The 19,247-nt window shown below is 39.4% G+C and overlaps 1 protein-coding gene across 4 annotated transcripts in view; it reads right to left on the bottom strand.

Annotated features, from left to right (window-relative positions):
- Positions 1–2,327: 2,327 nt before the first annotated feature.
- The window catches only part of APAF1 (apoptotic peptidase activating factor 1), a 77,341-nt gene continuing 60,421 nt past the window's right edge, over positions 2,328–19,247 (bottom strand). For all 4 annotated transcript variants that reach the window (XM_068971239.1, XM_068971242.1, XM_068971241.1 and 1 more), the window contains 5 exons: positions 17,491–17,610; positions 17,053–17,178; positions 12,526–12,651; positions 10,624–10,767; positions 2,328–2,474 (listed from right to left, as the gene is read on the bottom strand). In XM_068971239.1, coding sequence (XP_068827340.1) covers positions 2,328–2,474; positions 10,624–10,767; positions 12,526–12,651; positions 17,053–17,178; positions 17,491–17,610 — 663 coding nt within the window. The remainder of the gene's footprint in view (positions 2,475–10,623; positions 10,768–12,525; positions 12,652–17,052; positions 17,179–17,490; positions 17,611–19,247) is intronic.

Below are 19,247 nucleotides of genomic sequence, written 5' to 3'. Positions count from 1 at the left end.
GCAGTTTCCCAAGAGAGTCCCAGCTGCTTGGCCACCATCTAAACCTCCTGATGAAGAACATAGGCCTAAGGATGCTGACACAGGAAGTGTGTGACATGAAGTCTGAGGGTCAGGCCACTGTCATCCAGTAGCTGGAGCAGACCATCAAGGATCAGGATAGCTAAGCTGGAGAAGCAATACCTCGCCCTAGAGGTGGGTCTGGAAGCCCTCAGGTTGGGCGAAAATGACGTCAGATATGAAAGGACTGTACAGGCCAAGTCCATCTAGACGTCCCTGATGGAAGAGGGTAGTGTGTTGGCACTTCCTCCTGGGGGAGCCCCAAAGGTGGGCCCCCCACCCTTGACGGCACATAGAGAATCAGTGGAGCCGCCCTTGCCTTTGGGACCTCAGACCAAGTTCTGCTCAGAAATCTCTTTGGTCGTGTCTCCAAGGCGAATATCAGTTCAGCTTGATGCACAGCCATCCCTCCAGCCTCCACCGCCTGCATCCCTTCCCTGGTCTGACAGTCACAGACAGGCCAGAGACGCCAGTGCTTCACTTATTTGGGAAAAAATTGAAGAGCCATCCATAGATTCATCCAAAACCCATCCAAAAGACCTCAGAAAACTCAAGAAAGACCTGAGAGCCTGTGAAGTTGAAGTGGGGAAAGTTTACCAAGTGTCCTCAAAAGGGCACATTTAGCCTTTCAAAGAAAACATGGAACACTTTCTTATTCAAGCTAAAATTGACCAAGAAGCAGATGAGAACTCACTGACAGAGACTCCTAAGTGCTTTCTGGAGACTACAGCCTATTTCTTCATGAGACCAAAAATTGGAAAGAAGGAAGTGTCCCCAAACGTTTTCTTCAGTATCTGGCATGAATTCAGCTCTGACTTTAAAGACTTTTGGAAGAAAGAGAACAAACTTATTCTCCAAGAAAGAATAAAAGAAGCTGAAGAGGTGTGTAGGCAGAAAAAGGGAAAATCACTCTATAAAATAAAACTAAGACATGACTCTGGAATTAAAGCAAAAATAAGCATGAAAACCTGACCAATGAAAAGCAGAACAAAAATGAGTCACTGCAGCTGCTTCCATCTTCCTGTCTCCTTTAGTCCCTCCATGTGTATATGAACTTCAATGATCTAATGGGCATTTAACAGAGACTGCTCTGTGCAATACTGTATTTAGTGTTTCTATTTTAATTTTTTTAGGATGTTAATTTATATGAAAATAAAATACATAATAAAAAAAAAGAAAAACTATCTTTTCTAATTTCTCTTTTTAATTAACTTTTGAGGGAGAGAAGGGAAGGAAAACAGACTGGCTGAGAGGTTAAAGGTGATATCTTCCAGTCACAATGACTCTTCCAGTATGGTGTAGAAAACCAGAGAATTCTCTTGAAATTCGCTAAGAGAACAGCACTGGCAATGCCATTCATCTAAAAGTAAATGGAATTTAGAAGAAAATTATTATTATTATTATTTACTATTTTCTATATCTTAGAAGAAGTCTGTTGTTAAAACCTATGATTAAAATTATCTCCTCCTCAATTATTCCAATTTACTAACATTTAAATGTGGAACAATTGCTTTTAAGAAAAGAGAAAAAGTGAGGATTAAGAAAGGTTAAGTTCAGTCAAGTAGGAAGTCTGGTACATAAAAAACCAGACAGAGCAGGAGAGTGCCCAGTCCAGAGACTGACAGAGTCCAGGTCCAGCCTGGGGCTGCCACAAGCTAAGGAAAAAAGGTAGACAGACAAAATCTACTCTCTCCAACATGCATAACATTTGCTTCACAGAGAGAACTTTGAAACCTAAGACTCACTTATCAAGTGAATTAAAGAAAATGTTGCAAACTGTGCACATAGACACAATATTTTGAAAGCAAATTTTAAGGGGTGCAAAGAGGCTCAGAGATTATATTTGGGAGAATTATATACCCCCTTGGGGTGTGGTTCAGAAAGCAGGCTACCACCACCCTGAGGCATGGCCTGCACCAATGATAGTATTAAAATATATATATTTCCTTTCAATTATTTTCATTATTATGTCAACCAATTTGAATGCAGCATGGAAGTATTTTACCAAAGGTATAACTAGGTACATATTTACATTTGCATTTGCATCTTAAGGACAAACTGTTAAAAAATGATGGTGATAATGAAAAACAAGATTAAAGGCATGTTCATTTGGGAAAAATTACATTAACATTATTCATCCAACCACAAACACTTTTGTAATGAATGCAATACTACAAAACAATTCACAGCTTTATAAAAGTACAGTTTCATTAGGATTTTTTTCCAATTCAAAATTAAAAGAGGTCAACTTACATCACCACTTAACTATTTTACTCTAAAATCTTTAAAATATATAAAATACCAAGATTATCAACAGTCACATATGTTTTGAAGTCAGGGGACACATGTATTTTCTTAAGATTGGTTCCGTTTGTGTAGAAGGTCTGTGAGGATTCCCCCGTGACAACATTCCACCACTGTGCAGAGAAAAACAAAATTCTTATTAGGCTGGTAATTACAGTGTGAGACAATGTGCAGTGCCAACAGGATCCTTCGCCCCCGCCCCTCCTACTCCCAAATTTAAGCTAATGCCAGGAAAGATGTCTATAGATAGTTTAATGCTAAATACAGCATCATCAACCCAGTCCGCCTTTCATGATTAGCCCTGGTGAGTGCCTCACAGCGACCCCACACCTAACTAACCCCCTTGTTAGGCAAAATGGAAAAACACACAGCCTACTCAAAACTGCAGTCACAGGCTACCCTAGAGCCCATTACAGCCACAGCTGGACTGAATTCTGTCTGCATGTCATCCTCAGTAGAATGGCAAGAACAATCCTCTATGTAGTCAAGTAGTCTTGACTGCTCATAATAGGAGCTGCAGAACAGAATAGGTTCTCTCTACTGAATCCTTTCACCAGGAGTGATTCAAGAGCCCATGACCAAATTTTTTATTTGGGCTTCCTTGGTGGCTCAGTGGTAAAGAATCTGACTGCCAATGCAAAAGACACAGGTTAGATCCCTGATACAGGAAGACCCCACAAGCCTCAGAGCAACGAAGCCACAACTCTTGAGCCTGTGCTCTAGAGCACAGGAGCCACAACTACTGAGCCCACATGTCACAGAGCTGGTGCTCCGCAGCAAGAGAAACCACTGCAATGAGAAGCCCATCGCTGCAATTAGAGAGTAGCCCCTGCTCACCAAAACTAGAGAAAAGCCTGTGCAACAACGAAGACCTAGCACAGCCAAAAATAAAAAGATAATTTGTTTTAAAAAGTCTATACATGTATTTGCCAAATAAATACTGAACATTCAAATGCAGGAGGTTCTCAGACCAAGTCCTTCCTTTCTCCTCCCAATTGCTGAATTGGCTAAGATTATAATAATATTTATATTCTGTTACCAAATAGAGATCATGATGCTTACCTATATATCACAGCTAAGGGCAAGAGACCATGTCCATGAACAACTTTTGAAAAGGCCTCAGGTACATCAAGATTCTGAGAATTATAAACGCAATGGTCACTTCTGTATCCGTGGCAATGCCCAGCATTCTGCCTTGCTCGTGTGACTGGATCAACTATTCATGTTCACTATTGGTCATGCTAACTGGTAAAAGCATACCTTGTGGACTTAAGTAAAGCAACATGTACTAACTTGAAATTTTCCAGAACTAACAATTTCGCACTATAAAACAGCAGTGTAATCAAGACTGCGGAGGACAGCCACTAAAGGCAAATCATAGAGATCAGCTGGTCCAACTGCCCTACCTTAAAAGTAAGGAAACCAGGGTTGAGAGAGAAGAAAGGCCTTGTCACTGTGGATGACACTGCTAGCAGGTGGCAGAAGTGGAACAGATATCTGGTTTCCCAACCTTGTGCACCCATACCCTTCCCACTATTAAACCTCTCTGCTTGGAAACACTACCCCACAGTCATTAATGTGGTCATGGATGAAAAGACAATATTAAACAGGACTCTCTTGTTGGCCATACCACACAGCATACCCTTAGTTTCTTAACCAGTGATTGAATCTATGCCCCCCTGCAGTGGAAGCACGGAGTCTTAACCACTTCAACAGGACTTATGCAGGGGACTTCTAGGGCAGTGAAACTGCTCTGCATAATACTACAATGGTGGACACATCATTATACATTCATCAAAATTCATAAAATGTACAATACCGAGAGTGAATCCTAACAGAAATTATGGACTTTAGTGATAATGAACATTCATCAGTTATAACAAATGTACCCTCTGGTGGAGGATGTTGATAGTGGGGAGGCTTCTATGTGGAGGCGGTGGGGTATATGAGAAGTCGGTACTTTTCAACCAATTTTACTGTGAAACTAAATTTGCTCTAAGAAATAATTTTTTTCAGAAATAGCAGTAGAGGAAAGGATACATTGGGAATTGGGGACTAACAGGTACACACTACTATATATAAAATAGATAAGCAATAAGGACCTACTGTTACAGCACAGAGAATTATATTCAACATCTATACTATAAATATATATAACTGAATCATTTTGCTGTACAACTGAAACACTAAATCAACTACACTTCACTTTTTTAAAAACGGAAAAAAACAGTTAACATTTACTCAGGGTACACGATGTGCCACCATGTATATGTACTTTACATGTATTAACTCCTTTAACCCTCCCAACCCTATGAGGTAGGTATTATTATTATACCAATTTTATAGATGAGAAATCATCTTATGCAAGATCACAAAGCTAACGAGTGGCAGAGCTAGGCTCTGAATTCAGGCAGTCTACCCCAGGGCTCATTCTCCTGAACTTGATATTCTGTTGCCTCTAAGTAATGGCAAACCTGTACTTATCACCATGTATTTAATATTTCAAATCAGCCTTTCTCCTCCCGAGTATAACTTACTGTGGATTTCTTGCCTTTCTAACAGGAGGTACTCTGCAGCATAACACAAGTAAATTACATTATTTTTAACTTATAAATAGAAATAATGTTAAAAGCTAAGAGCTTTTTAGCTACTGGATACACATTTTGTCTTACTAACATTCAATTTATATAGCTTGGGTTATAAACAGACTCAAAAGGCCTATTTTCTTGGATACTACAGCAGCTATTCCTTTTTACTTTTAATTTGCTTTGTGCTTTTGGATAGTCTCATTAACATGCTGGGTAGATGCAGGCTGGGCTATATCATAATCAGTTTAACCATGCTGGTAACCAAACCAGAAGAACGAACAGCCTGTCACTGAAATATACAGACTGAATACATAGGCTATAGGTTCTTTCATGCTCAAGACATAACTCTACAGATGCTGATTCTGCTGTTTATCTCGTGCTTCTCTAGGAACGCTGGCTATCTAGTCACTGATCTCTATTCTATCTTGTAAGCCAGACTCACAGTTCTGTGATAGTCTTCTATGGGGCCCAGAGAATCTAAAGAAAGAGTCTCTAGAAGTTCAATATCAAAGCTGAGCAGTTAAGTTTTTCACCAGTTAATATAGCTGAAGACTCCCAGCTTCCAACACAAAAACAGCAATGCTGCTCCCCTAAGAATTATCCTCGGAGCAGTTTATCTCTACACTCAAGGAGGACAAGGGGTAACAGTATCTCAATCCCTCAATAACTAAATAAAGGTGTGCCTTTCTTTGTTGTTACTGTTTAGTCGCTGAGTCATGTCTGTGACCCTATGGGCCTTTATTTAGGTATAGGCTAAAGCAACATCTTGTGAACTACAGTGTACTTTCAATGTAAACTTGCAAAAGAAATCACAATACACATCCTCTCATAGAGCTAAACACTACCCTCTGACTTCTCTTTTTTACAAGCTAGAGTATTCATTCAATAAAATTGTATTTATATAGGTGCCATATATCCAAAAACTTCAATTCAGTCATTCAGACATTTTTGAACATCTATACTGTGCTAATGTTCAAATTACACCACAACTGCACTCATTTCACATGCTAGCAAATGCTCAAAATTCTCCAAGCGAGGCTTCAACAGTACATGAACCGAGAACTTCCAGATGTTCAAGATGAATTTAGAAAAGGCAGAGGAACCAGATATCAAATGGCAAACATCCACTGGATCATAAAAAGAAGCAAGAGAATTCCAGAAAAACATCTACTTCTGCTTCATTGACTACACTAAAGCCTTTGACTGCATGGATCACAACAAACTGGGGAAAATTCTTAAAGGGATGGGAATACCAGACCACCTTACCTGCCTCCTGAAAAATCTGTATACAGGTCAAGAAGCAACAGTTAGAACCTGACATGGAACAACGGACTGGTTCCAAATTGGGCAAGGAGTACATCAAGGCTGTATGTTTTCACCCTGATTATTTAACCTTATAAGCAGAATACATTATGCAAAATGCCAGACTGGATGAAGCACAAGCTGGAATCAAGACTGCTGGGAGACATATAAGATATGCAGATGACACCACCCTTATGGCAGAAAGAGAAGAGGAACTAAAGAGCCTCTTGATTAAAGTGAAAGAGGAGAGAAAAAGCTGGCTTAAAACTCAACATTCAAAAAAATGATGATCATGAGATCCAGTCCCATCATTTCATGGCAAATAGCAAGCAGATGGGCAAACAATGGAAACAGTGAGAGAATTTATTTTTTTGAGCTCCAAAATCACTGCAGATTGTGACTGCAGCCATGAAATTGAAAGATGCTTGCTCCTTGGAAGACAAGCTATGAACCTAGAAAGCATATTAAAAAGCAGAGACATTACTTTCCTAACAAAGGTCCGTCTAGTCAAAGCTATAGTTTTTCCAGTAGTCATGCATGGATGTTGAGAGTTGGGCCATAAAGAAGGCTGAGCGTTGATGAACTGATGCTTTTGAACTGTGGTGTTGGAGAAAACTCTTGAGAATCCCTTGGACTGCAAGGATATCAAACCAGTCAATCCTAAAGGAAATCAGTCCTGAATATTCATTGAAGGACTGATGCTGAAGCTCCAATACTTAGGCCACCTGATGCAAAGAGCCAACTCATTAGAAAAGACCCTGATGCTGGGAAAGATTGAAGGCAGGAGGAGAAGGGGACGCAGAGGATGAGATGGTTGGATGGTATCACCGACTCAATCGACATGAGTTTGAACAAGCTCCAGGAGACAGTGAAGGACAGGGAAACCTGGCATGCTGCAGTCCATGGGGTCACAAAGAGTTGGACACGACTGAGTGACTGAACAACAACAATATTGTGCCAGGGGGCTTCCCTGGTAGCTCAGCTGGTTCTCCTGGTCCTTCATCCCTGAGAAGGGACAGGCTACAGACTCCCATATTCTTGGGCTTCCTGGGTGGCTCAGATGCTAAAGAATCCACCAGCAACTCAGGAGACCTGGGTTTGATCCCTGGGTTGGGAAGATCCCCTGGAGAAGGGAATGGCAACTCACTCTAGTATTCTTGCCTGAAGAATCCCATGGACAGAGGAGCCTGACGGGCTACAGTCCATGGGGTCGCAAAGAGTCAGATACAACTGGGCGATGAAGCACAGCTGTAAAGTACACAACACTACACTACAGTACACATACACTACCGTATGTGAAGTACACACACTGTACTAGACAATTAGAGTCATCTCCTACCCTTGAACATTTTCAGGAAGGAAAAAACAGTATCACAAGATCTAATTCAATAGCATTCTATATTAAGCGATCAGTACAATATACAGTACCATCTTCAAACCCCTTTTACACATCAACTGCTACTCAAAAGGCTCAGCTCCAGCACCCCTTCCCCAGGAACCCTCTGTTGTCTCCTTCGTGCTTCCAATATCCTTCTGCAGACATGTCCTAGAACCCCTCTTACACTTAACAGACTTTATTTACTGTCTGTTTCCCTCAAAGACTGTCAACCACCTAGGCAAGAATCAAGTTTTAAACACTGTTCCACACAGGAGAGTCCACATGGGTTGGAAGAATCAATATAGTGAAAATGAGTATACTACCCAAAGCAATTTACAAATTCAACGCAATCCCTATCAAGCTACCAGCCATATTTTTCACAGAACTAGAACAAATAATTTCAAGATTTGTATGGAAATACAAAAAACCTCGAATAGCCAAAGCAATCTTGAGAAAGAAGAATGGAACTGGAGGAATCAACTTGCCTGACTTCAGGCTCTACTACAAAGCCACAGTCATCAAAACAGTATGGTACTGGCACAAAGACAGACATATAGATCAATGGAACAAAATAGAAAGCCCAGAGATAAATCCACACACATATGGACACCTTATCTTTGACAAAGGAGGCAAGAATATACAATGGAGTAAAGACAATCTCTTTAACAAGTGGTGCTGGGAAAACTGGTCAACCACTTGTAAAAGAATGAAACTAGATCACTTTCTAACACCGCACACAAAAATAAACTCAAAATGGATTAAAGATCTAAATGTAAGACCAGAAACTATAAAACTCCTAGAGGAGAATATAGGCAAAACACTCTCAGACATAAATCACAGCAGGATCCTCTATGATCCACCTCCCAGAATTCTGGAAATAAAAGCAAAAATAAACAAATGGGATCTAATTAAAATTAAAAGCTTCTGCACAACAAAGGAAACTATAAGCAAGGTGAAAAGACAGCCTTCTGAATGGGAGAAAATAATAGCAAATGAAGCAACTGACAAACAACTAATCTCAAAAATATACAAGCAACTTATGCAGCTCAATTCCAGAAAAATAAACGACCCAATCAAAAAATGGGCCAAAGAACTAAATAGACATTTCTCCAAAGAAGACATACGGATGGCTAACAAACACATGAAAAGATGCTCAACATCACTCATTATCAGAGAAATGCAAATCAAAACCACAATGAGGTATCACTTCACACCAGTCAGAATGGCTGCGATCCAAAAATCTGCAAGCAACAAATGCTGGAGAGGGTGTGGAGAAAAGGGAACCCTCCTACACTGTTGGTGGGAATGCAAACTAGTACAGCCACTATGGAGAACAGTGTGGAGATTCCTTAAAAAATTGCAAATAGAACTACCTTATGACCCAGCAATCCCACTGCTGGGTATACACACCGAGGAAACCAGAATGGAAAGAGACACATGTACCCCAATGTTCATCGCAGCACTGTTTATAATAGCCAGGACATGGAAACAACCTAGATGTCCATCAGCAGATGAATGGATAAGGAAGCTTTGGTACATATACACGATGGAGTATTACTCAGCCGTTAAAAAGAATTCATTTGAATCAGTTCTGATGAGATGGATGAAACTGGAGCCGATTATACAGAGTGAAGTAAGCCAGAAAGAAAAACACCAATACAGTATACTAACACATATATATGGAATTTAGAAAGATGGCAATGACGACCCTGTATGCAAGACAGGAAAAAAGACACAGCTGTGTATAACGGACTTTTGGACTCAGAGAGAGAGGGAGAGGGCGGGATGATTGGGGAGAATGGCATTCTATCATGTATACTATCATGTAAGAATTGAATCGCCAGTCTATGTCTGACGCAGGATACAGCATGATTGGGGCTGGTGCATGGGGATCACCCACAGAGATGTTATGGGGAGGGAGGTGGGAGGGGGTTTCATGTTTGGGAACACATGTAAGAATTAAAGATTTTAAAATTTAATAAAAAAAAAAAAAAAGATACATGCAAAAAAAAAAAAGAAAAAAAAAAAAAAGAAAATTAATACAGAGACTTACTCATGACATTGTTTCATGAAAGACTGAGTAAAGAAGAATCAAGAATCTTTGGACATATTTGATAAAGTGTAAAGTTGAAAGGAAAACAGAAAAGATGTATTATTTTATTATTATTAATGTATTAGTTGATGTGGTATTATATTAATGTATTATTAAGATGAAATAAAGTTTATAAAAAAAAAAAAAAAAAACACTGTTCCACACAGGAGAGTCAGCACACAGTGGCACTTAGTACATTCTTAGTGAGGGGATGGAAAAAAGATGCAAGCATCAAAAAACAACCCTGAGGCACTACAACATACTCGACAGTGGCCTCAGTATTTACTAATACTAGGTTCGTATAACCAAATGTACTAAGCAATTTTAGGAAATTCACAACCTCTATGAACATCACTTTCCTCACCTACAAACCAAAGATGATAAAATTTAAGTCTCACAAAGCTGGCTACAAAGATGATGTAAGTAAAGCATTTTCTAAACTATAAAGCAATATGCTGCTGTTGCTATTTTTATTATTATTACTACTATAATGATAGTATAATACTATTATTACTACTATTACCACTAATACTTAAGAAAAAAAATTTCACAAATAAAAAAAATTTTTAAAGACTTTCAACCAACACAGTTCACAATTAGCAAAGTAGGAAATCAAATCCAGTTAAATGCCCTACTTTCTAGTCATTCTGATCGTCTAAGACTTATATGGGGTGGTATGAGAGCTCTGGTCTGAGAACATCCCTAACACTGTCATCAGAACTTCCAAAAGACCTGAGGAAAGCAGCCTTGCAGATCCATCTCGACATCTAAAACAGGGTAATAGTAACTGCCCCTCCTTTCTGATGGGCTGTATGAGGCCCAGCTGAGACACAAGATGTGAAAATAGCTTGGAAAGCAGGGTACAGGCTGCTCTTTTCCTTCAGTCTTTGAGAATCCCTCACCTTGAGATATCCGCCAGCAGAAACAAGCATTTTGGTGTCTGGAGAAAAGCAAAGGTCGGTCACCCAGCCTCCATGAGTAGCAGCTCCTTCTACTGAAATTGGAGCACACAAATGAAGAAGCTCACCGTTTGAGACATTCCATATCTACAAAAGTGATACACAGTTCATTAGCAGGGTTACTCAGAAGTTTTATCTCTATCTCATCTGGAACATATTTGGAAATTTTTCTTAAAAATATAATTACAATTCAGTGATACCTTAGTAATATTTTTAGATTATATTCTTTTTCAAATTAAAAAATATATATACAATTAAAATGCATTACTTATGATATTTATCATTAACTATACACCAAAAAAAAATAACAAAAGGACTTAAGAGTGATTAATTAGAAAACTGCAACTCTTTCACTGAATAAAAAGAGTATGATAAGAGAAGCAGGGAATAAACAAAACAGGCCTAACAAATTAAACTACCTCAAAAGAACAAAGAATTCTAGTTTAGGATCTAGAATAACAACAGATACAATACAAGCACAAAAAGTATACATATTTTAAACAGTAAGTCCAGTAAGTTTTTTTAATATACATATGTATAATTTTTAATATTTTATATGTATAAAATAAGGAAGCAAACATATAAACATTCACTAAGATTATTTTACCGAACTCCTATAAACAACCTAATTACTAACAGATACTAATATTTCCATTTACTTCCAGTGATACTTAATATATCAGCAATACTCTAATTTTTCAAAGAAATTACACATCAGAATAAGAACAGAGGCATAAACAGCAAAATAAAATAATAAAAATCATCATTTGTAAATATCTCCCTGGGAAATCCAAGAGAATCAAATGGAAAACTGACTAGAAAGAATTCAGTAAGACAGCTAGATATAAGATATATATATATATATAAAAGTAACTGCTTTCCTGTATTTTTGAAAAATCAAGTGGAAAAACAAATTTTTTTAATGTACTAAAGAAAATTTTTTGAATAGCACTTAAAGAGAGACAATTTTTACCTTTAGGGCTTTCTAGAAAATGAAACGCTGTCTTATAACCAATAAAGAGGTCCTTTCATCCAGAGATGAGGACTCAGAGCAAAACCAATGTTCCCAAAGCAGCCCTGCTCCTTCAGCAGGTGTGATATTTGTGAGAATAGCATAGAGATTACTTAGTTGATTACTTAGTTCTTAAGCAAGAGAATCTTATTTTCCTGGAAGGCCTATCTGATAATGCCTCTGTTCCAGCAAACTGCATACTGTCTCACTCTTCTACATTATATACCTATGCCTTGAATTTTAATTTCTCTTTCATTAAAAAAAAAAAGACTCTCCTTAATTATACTGGTTACCAAAGCACCCCAATGTTCAATCATTTTCAGCCACCCAGTGCTTCCAATACAACCAGCAGCAAAGAGCCCCATGAGGACAGCAACAGGCCGTACTCTAAATGTTGACTATTTAACGGATATGGTGCTAAAGAGACCTTTCAGTGCAGAAAACAGCAGAATTGCAATTCATTTATAATCTAGATAACCATTTACAAAAATTATTCTCCTCAAATTCTGCCACTAAAAACAATCTTTGGTTCAGATCCAAAAATTAGGATGAATCATTCTCAAGCTAACAGCAGAGAGCCAACCGCAAATAACTACGGCATCTGCCTTCTCACATACATAGGAAACGCTTCTAACTCTAAAACAAATTCTCTTCTGCAGTGGAGTGCAGCTGTGAACACAACGTGCACAGGAAACAGAACAAAGCATGCTGCATCCAACCAGAACCCCATGGCCTGTGCTTCCCTGTTACATTAACAAAGGGCCCCGATGTGGTACAGAGGATCAGCCAAAGCTATAAGAAAAACAGTGCTTTCATGTCAGCAAACACCCTACCCTGATTTCTCCATTGTCGTCTCCAGTCGCCAACATGGTATTGTCCACAGAGAAGGAAGAGCAGCGCACACAGCCTTTGTGGCCTCTCAATTCATGAAGAGGAGAAAGGAGTTCAAAACTCCAAATCTGGAAGGCAATTCAGATTGTTTAGAAATCTCGAAATAAGCATCTACAAACCCTGCCTCGAGTGCTGTGTGTGTTAGTTGCTCAGTCTGACTCTGCAACCCCATAGACTGTAGCCCGCCAGGCTCCTCTGTCCATGCAATTCTCCAGGCAAGAATACAGGGGTGGGTCGCCATTCTCTTCTCCAGGGGATCTTCCAGACCCAGGGCTTGAACCCAGGTCTCTCGCATTGCAGACAGATTCTTTACTGGCTAGTTAGACATAAATTCAATCATATGAAGTACTAATATTCAGCAGTTTATAACCTTTTATGAGAGGCCCAAATGCCAATTAGCAACCTTGTTAATATTTTAGTTTCCCTTTAATTATTCAAGTAAACTTCAGGATAAGGATCAAAGTCACAGCTTCCTTAACTTCTTTAAACTCAGAAGGAAGAACAGCAAAATGGTCTACAGAGTGAAGACTTGAGTGGAGTGCTGGTTCCACAATTTATTTGTTCCTTGGCCTAGGACAACCACATGAGCTTCTCTGGCTTCAGTTTCTGTATCTGTATGATGGGAATAGTAACACCTGTAAAGTGAAAATTAAATGAGATAATGGGGACTGAAATTCCTAGCCTATCTTTAGTTCTTCACTTTCTGCCATAAGGGTGGTGTCATCTGCATATCTGAGGTTATTGATATTTCTTCCGGCAATCCTGATTCCAGCTTGTGCTTCATCCAGCCCAGCATTTCTCATGATGTACTCTGCATATAAGTTAAATAAGCAGGGTGACAATATACAGCCGTGATGTACTCCTTTCCTGATTTGGAAACAGTCTGTTGTTTCACGTCCAATTCTAACTATTGCTTCCTGACATGCATACAGATTTCTCAAGAGGAAGGTAAGGTGGTCTGGTATTCCCATCTCTTGAAGAATTTTCCACAGTTTGTCATGACTGACACAGTCAAAGGCTTTGGCATAGTCAATAAAGCAGAAGTAGATGTTTTTCTGGAACTAACTTTCTTGCTATTTCAGTGATCCAATGGATGTTGGCAATTTGATCTCTTGTTCCTTTGCCTTTCCTAAATCCAGCTTGAACATCTGGAAGTTCATGGTTCATGTACTGTTGAAGCCTCACTTGGAGAATTTTGAGCATTACTTTACTAGCATGTGAGATGAGTGCAATTGTGCGGTGGTTTGAACATTCTTTGCATTGCCTTTCTTTGGGATTGGAATGAAAACTGACCTTTTCCAGTCCTGTGGCCGTTGCTGAGTTTCCCAAATTTGCTGGCATATTGACTGCAGCACTTTCACAACATCATCTTTTAGGATTTGAAATGGCTCAACTGGAATTCCATCACCTCCACTAGCTTTGTTCATAGTGATGCTTCTTAAGGCCCATTTGACTTCACATTCCAGGATGTCTGGCTCTAGGTGAGTGATCACACCATCGTGATTGTCTGGGTCATAAAGATCTTTCTTTGTATAGTTCTTCTGCGTATTCTTGCCACTTCTTCTTACCATCTTCTGCTTCTATTAGGTCCATATTGTTTCTGTCCTTTATTGTGCCCATCTTTGCATGAAATGTTCCCTTAGTATCTCTAATTTTCTTGAAGAGATCTCTAATCTTTCCCATTCTATTGTTTTCCTCTATTTCTTTGCACTGATCACTGAGGAAGGCTTTCTTATCTCTCTTTGCTATTCTTTGGAACTCTGCATTCAAATGGGTATATCTTTCCTTTTCTCCTTTGCCTTTCGAATCTCTTCTTTTCATAGTTGTTTGTAAGCCCTCCTCAACTATTTTGCCTTTTTGCATTTCTTTTTCTTGGGGATGGTCTTGATCACTGCCTCCTGTACAATGTCACTAAACTTCATTCACAGTTCATCAGGCCCTCTATCAGAACTAATCACTTGAATCTAGTTCTCACTGTATAATCATAAGGATTTGATGAAGGTCATACCTGAATGGTCTAGTGGTTTTCCCTACTTTCTTCAATTTAAGTCTGAATTTGGCAATAAGGAGTTCATGACGTGAGCCACAGTCAGCTTCCAGGCTTGTTTTTGCTGACTGTATAAAGCTTCTCCATCTTTGGCTACAAAGAATATAATCAATCTGATTTCAGTATTGACCATCTGGTGAGGTCCACGTATAGAGTCTTCTCTAGTGTTATTGGAAGAAGGTGTTTGCTATGAGCAGTGTGTTCTCTTGGCAGAACGCTAATAGCCTTTGCCCGGCTTCATTCTGTTACTCCAGGTGTTTCTTGATTTCCTACTTTTACATTCCAGTCCCCTATAATGAAAATGACATCTTTTTTGGATGTTAGTTTTAGAAGGTCTTATAGGTCTTCATAGAACTGTTCAATTTCAGCTTCTTCAGCATTACTGGTCGGGGCATAAACTTGGATTACTGTGATATTGAATGGTTTGCCTTGGAAACGAACAGAGATCATTCTGCCGTTTTCGAGACTGCATCCAAGGACTGCATTTTGGACTCTTGTTGACTGTGATGACTACTGCATCTCTTCTAAGGGATTCTTTCCCACAGTAGTAGATATAATGGTCATCTGATTTGAATTCACCCATTCCAGTCCATTTTAGTTCGCTGATTCCTAAAATGTTGATGTTCACTCTTGCCATCTCCTGTTTGAGCACTTCCAATTTGCCTTGATTCATGGACCTAACATTACAGGTCCCTATGCAATATTGCTCTTTACAGCATCGGACTTTCCTTCTACCACCAGTCACATCCACAACTGGGTGTTGTTTTTGCTTTGGCTCTGTCTCTTCATTCTTCCTGGAGTTATTTCTCCACTGATCTCCAGTAGCATATTGGGCACCTACTGACCTGGGGAGTTCCTCATTCAGTGTCCTCTTTTTGCCTTTTCATACTGTTCATGGGGTTCTCAAGGCAAGAACACTGAAGTGGTTTGCCATTCCCTTCTCTGGTGGACCCCATTTGTCAGAACTCTCCATCATGACCCTACTATAATCCCTATACCAACCTACTATCTTGGCAGAAAGATGCTGTTCTTTTCCTTCCAATATTCTCCCTGGTAGTTCTGTCATCACCATTTAACAAGCACACACTGAAAAAATGTTCCAGACACTGAGCAAAGAACTGGTAGCACAAAGATAACCAGATTCAGTCCCTGACCTTGAAAAGTTTCTAGTTTAATCATAAATGGCTGAGTGAACAGTGGTATGAAGTAAATGATTAACATGAGAACATGTAATAGGAACACTTAAGGTAGAAGAGCTAATCCTGCCTGAGGGCCAGGAAAGAGTTCACTGAAGAATTGACCTCAAATGCTGATCTAAAAGCATGAGTCACGATGCACTGATACAAAAAAGGATAAAAGGTTGAGTTGAGCCGAAGATAACAGTGTGCACAAAAAGGTGGAAGTAGGAGTAGTCTGGCACAGAGGAAACAATTCAGCAGAAAGAGACAGAGATGAGCTAAGGATATAGGCTTGTAAACCACCAAGTCTCAGAGGAGCTTCAACAGGGCACTTGGGCAGCAGCAGGGAAGATAAACTGGAGGAGGTGCAGGACAGTGGCAGGTCCACCAGTGAAAGAGGACAGCCTGGTCTTAGGGGTGGGTAAAAGGAAGAGAATAAGGATCCAAGAGACACTGAGTAGTAATCAACAGAACACAGAAGACAGGAAAATCCCAGGCAATTCCAAGGTTTACAGTGTGGAAAGATGGACAGATAACAATCCCATTAACAAAGATGAAGAAAAAAGAATAGGATGGAGTCTTCAGTGTCCCCGAGCAGGCAGCATCATTTCACTGGAATATGATTTTCAGAAGCATCAATTTACATCAATTACAAAAAATTTAACTGTGGGTGTACAATTAAATGTAAATCTCTTTCAATACTTTTTATTTCTATAATATGCAGTAGATGCTGCCTTTGATTACTAACAGACAAAAATATATCAGTAAAGGAGAAATCAAAAGTACTCAGTGTCATTCACTTAACATATTTGGTACAAACTAAATGCCAATGGTCATCCTCCAAAAATTTATAAGAGACAGACATGTAGACAGAATATTATTTTTCTCTTTTACACATGAGTTAGCGTTCATCACTTAGACATGTAGACAGAATATTATTTTTCTCTTTTACACATTAGTTAGCGTTCGTCACTTAGTCACGTCCAACTCTTTGCAAATCCATAGACTGTAGCCTACCAGGCTCCTGTGTCTATGAAATTCTCCAGGTAAGAATTCTGCAGTGGGTAACTATTCCCTTCTCCAGAGGATCTTCCCAACCCAGGGATCAAACCCAAGTCTCCTACATTGCAGATGTACTCTTTACCATCTGAGCCACCAGGGAAGTATTTTACACATTAGTTAGACTCACAATACCTAACCAACACTCAAGGTTTAGGCATGTACCTTTCACCCAATTGACCTACCTTTGCAGTCTTGTCAGCAGAGGTAGAAGAAAACTTAGCACCATCAGAGGAAATATCACAAGAAAGAACTGTATCCTGGTGACACACAAAATCTTTTTCTATTCTTCTGGTAGTAATATTCCATACCTTCAAAGAAAAACTCAGAAGTTGACACTTTTCAAACATTTTGTATTACTGAGCATAATTAGCCAGAAGAGAGCTATAAAACAAGAGCTTCAGCACACTGGTTGTTCTGACCTCTTTAAGCGCCTTTTAGTACAAATGTTCATAGACACACAGCAGATGTAAATGACTGCAATAAACAAAAAACAGGCATTTCTACTTTAGAAATTTAAAAATTTAAGTATTTACATATCAGCCATCTGCTTTTGGCTGTCACTATATAATCAATACAATAGTAGAGTATTTCTTAACAAAGAAACGTCTGTTACAAATTACCTTTACTGTTCCATCAAATGACCAGGAAAGCAGTCTTGAATTTTTCAAGAGTTTAAAGTCTTTCACTGTTTCCTGGTGGGCTTGGAGAAAGAAAGGGTCCTCTGACTGCCAATTCCATATCTGAATATCAAAGAAATAAGTCTGTTATAACCCTTTTCTGAAAATACCCCATTAGAAGGGTAGGGGAGAAGATTTCCCTTGTCTGAAGCTTTCATCTGCATGGCACTTCAGTAAAACATAGACAAGAACCAAATAAGAATATGGTATCACCATTTTACAGAGAGAGAAGAGAAAAGCTGGAGCTAATTAACTTGACTAAGGGCAAAATAAAATATTTTTCCTCCTAAACAAAATTTGTTTCCTTCGGTTGCTTGGAGAGCAGTTAATTATATCAGAAGATAGAGAAAAGTCACAATATGCCAGTGAGCTCACCATCTGATTAAATTTTCCAAAGAAAATTATCCCAATTACATATTCATAGATTTCTGAACCTCACAAGCTAGGCCAAGCCCTGATTCCAGCTCAACTACTGAATCCTACTGGTCCTACTGCCTGTGAAGGTCCACTGACCAGAGCAGCTTCAAACCAGGTTGTAGAATTTCTGAGCTTCAGATATCTTAGCTAGCCCCCAATACAATCTTCAAAATGACAAGTGATACAGTAGATCATTTTTCCCATGGCACTCCAGGAAGAACTCCTCATAACACGAGGGAAAGAGAAGAGACTGCAATGTTGGAGACAGGGCATTCGAAGTAGCCTTGAGAAATGAACTGGAATTATGATTCACAAACGGAGAAGGGCATTTCAAACACACACTATGAATGCTTGAGTTAAAGCACAGGAGCAGGAAAAGGTGGAAAGGTTACAGGGACCTGCTCACAGTTTAATCTGGCTGGAGTACAGGATATGCAGAAGGAACAGTAGTGGGGAAAGGTTGAGAAGATATCCTAAGAAACAGCCCAGAGAGCCTGAAGCTAGACTTCTGGGCTTCAGGCAATTAGTCAGTCTCCCACAGAATTCTTTTTTAACATAAGAGATAAAAAGATAAAGAAAAAGCAGCCACCATCTCAGATATGCACATTAATAATATTCTGGGTCTAGTTTCTGACTAGTGAAGGTTAAACAGTAGAAATCCCTTTGAGGCTTTTTCTATCAGGCTTAGGCCAAACCGTAAAAGAAATTACATCTCCTGAGCGACTGAACTAACTACCCTCTTTCTTTACTCCTCTATCCTCCACTTTTAGCAGCCACCCTCCCACCTCCACCACGCCCTGGCTCTCAGACATCTCCATCTTTTCTGTCTCTGAGTGCCCATTCGCGGAAGCAAGGTTATCTTGTATGAGAGCAAGGGACCTTAGGAGAGGAGCTGGAAGTGAGAGTAACTCTGAGGAGAATGAATTAAGAATTTCGGTATTTTAAGAGCTCAATAAGATATGCTAAGGTGAGAGGAAGAAACAGAAGCTTTCTGGCTCCCCAAATCGTATCAGAAAAAAAGGCACCCTGAGTGACTAAACATAAAATACCCTAGACCACTGTCATAGAAAGTTTCTGGCTCCCTCCTTCAACTTTCTGGGCTTTAGCAGACTACAAGATCAGTGGTTTCTATTAACAGCTCCTCTTGGTTGACTGGTACTGCCATTCCCAGCCGTGTCTGACTCAGTGTTCATTCCTGACTGAGGTTCTTACTGCTACCTTCCACATCAAGAAGTTAGAGAGCCCTCCTGAGCAGACATAACAAAGAATTTGACAGTCGCTGA

Source organism: Capricornis sumatraensis, chromosome 4 (genome assembly GCF_032405125.1).
Source record: "Capricornis sumatraensis isolate serow.1 chromosome 4, serow.2, whole genome shotgun sequence".
Classification (NCBI taxonomy): domain Eukaryota; kingdom Metazoa; phylum Chordata; class Mammalia; order Artiodactyla; family Bovidae; genus Capricornis; species Capricornis sumatraensis.
This window is presented reverse-complemented; position numbering and strand designations above follow the sequence as displayed.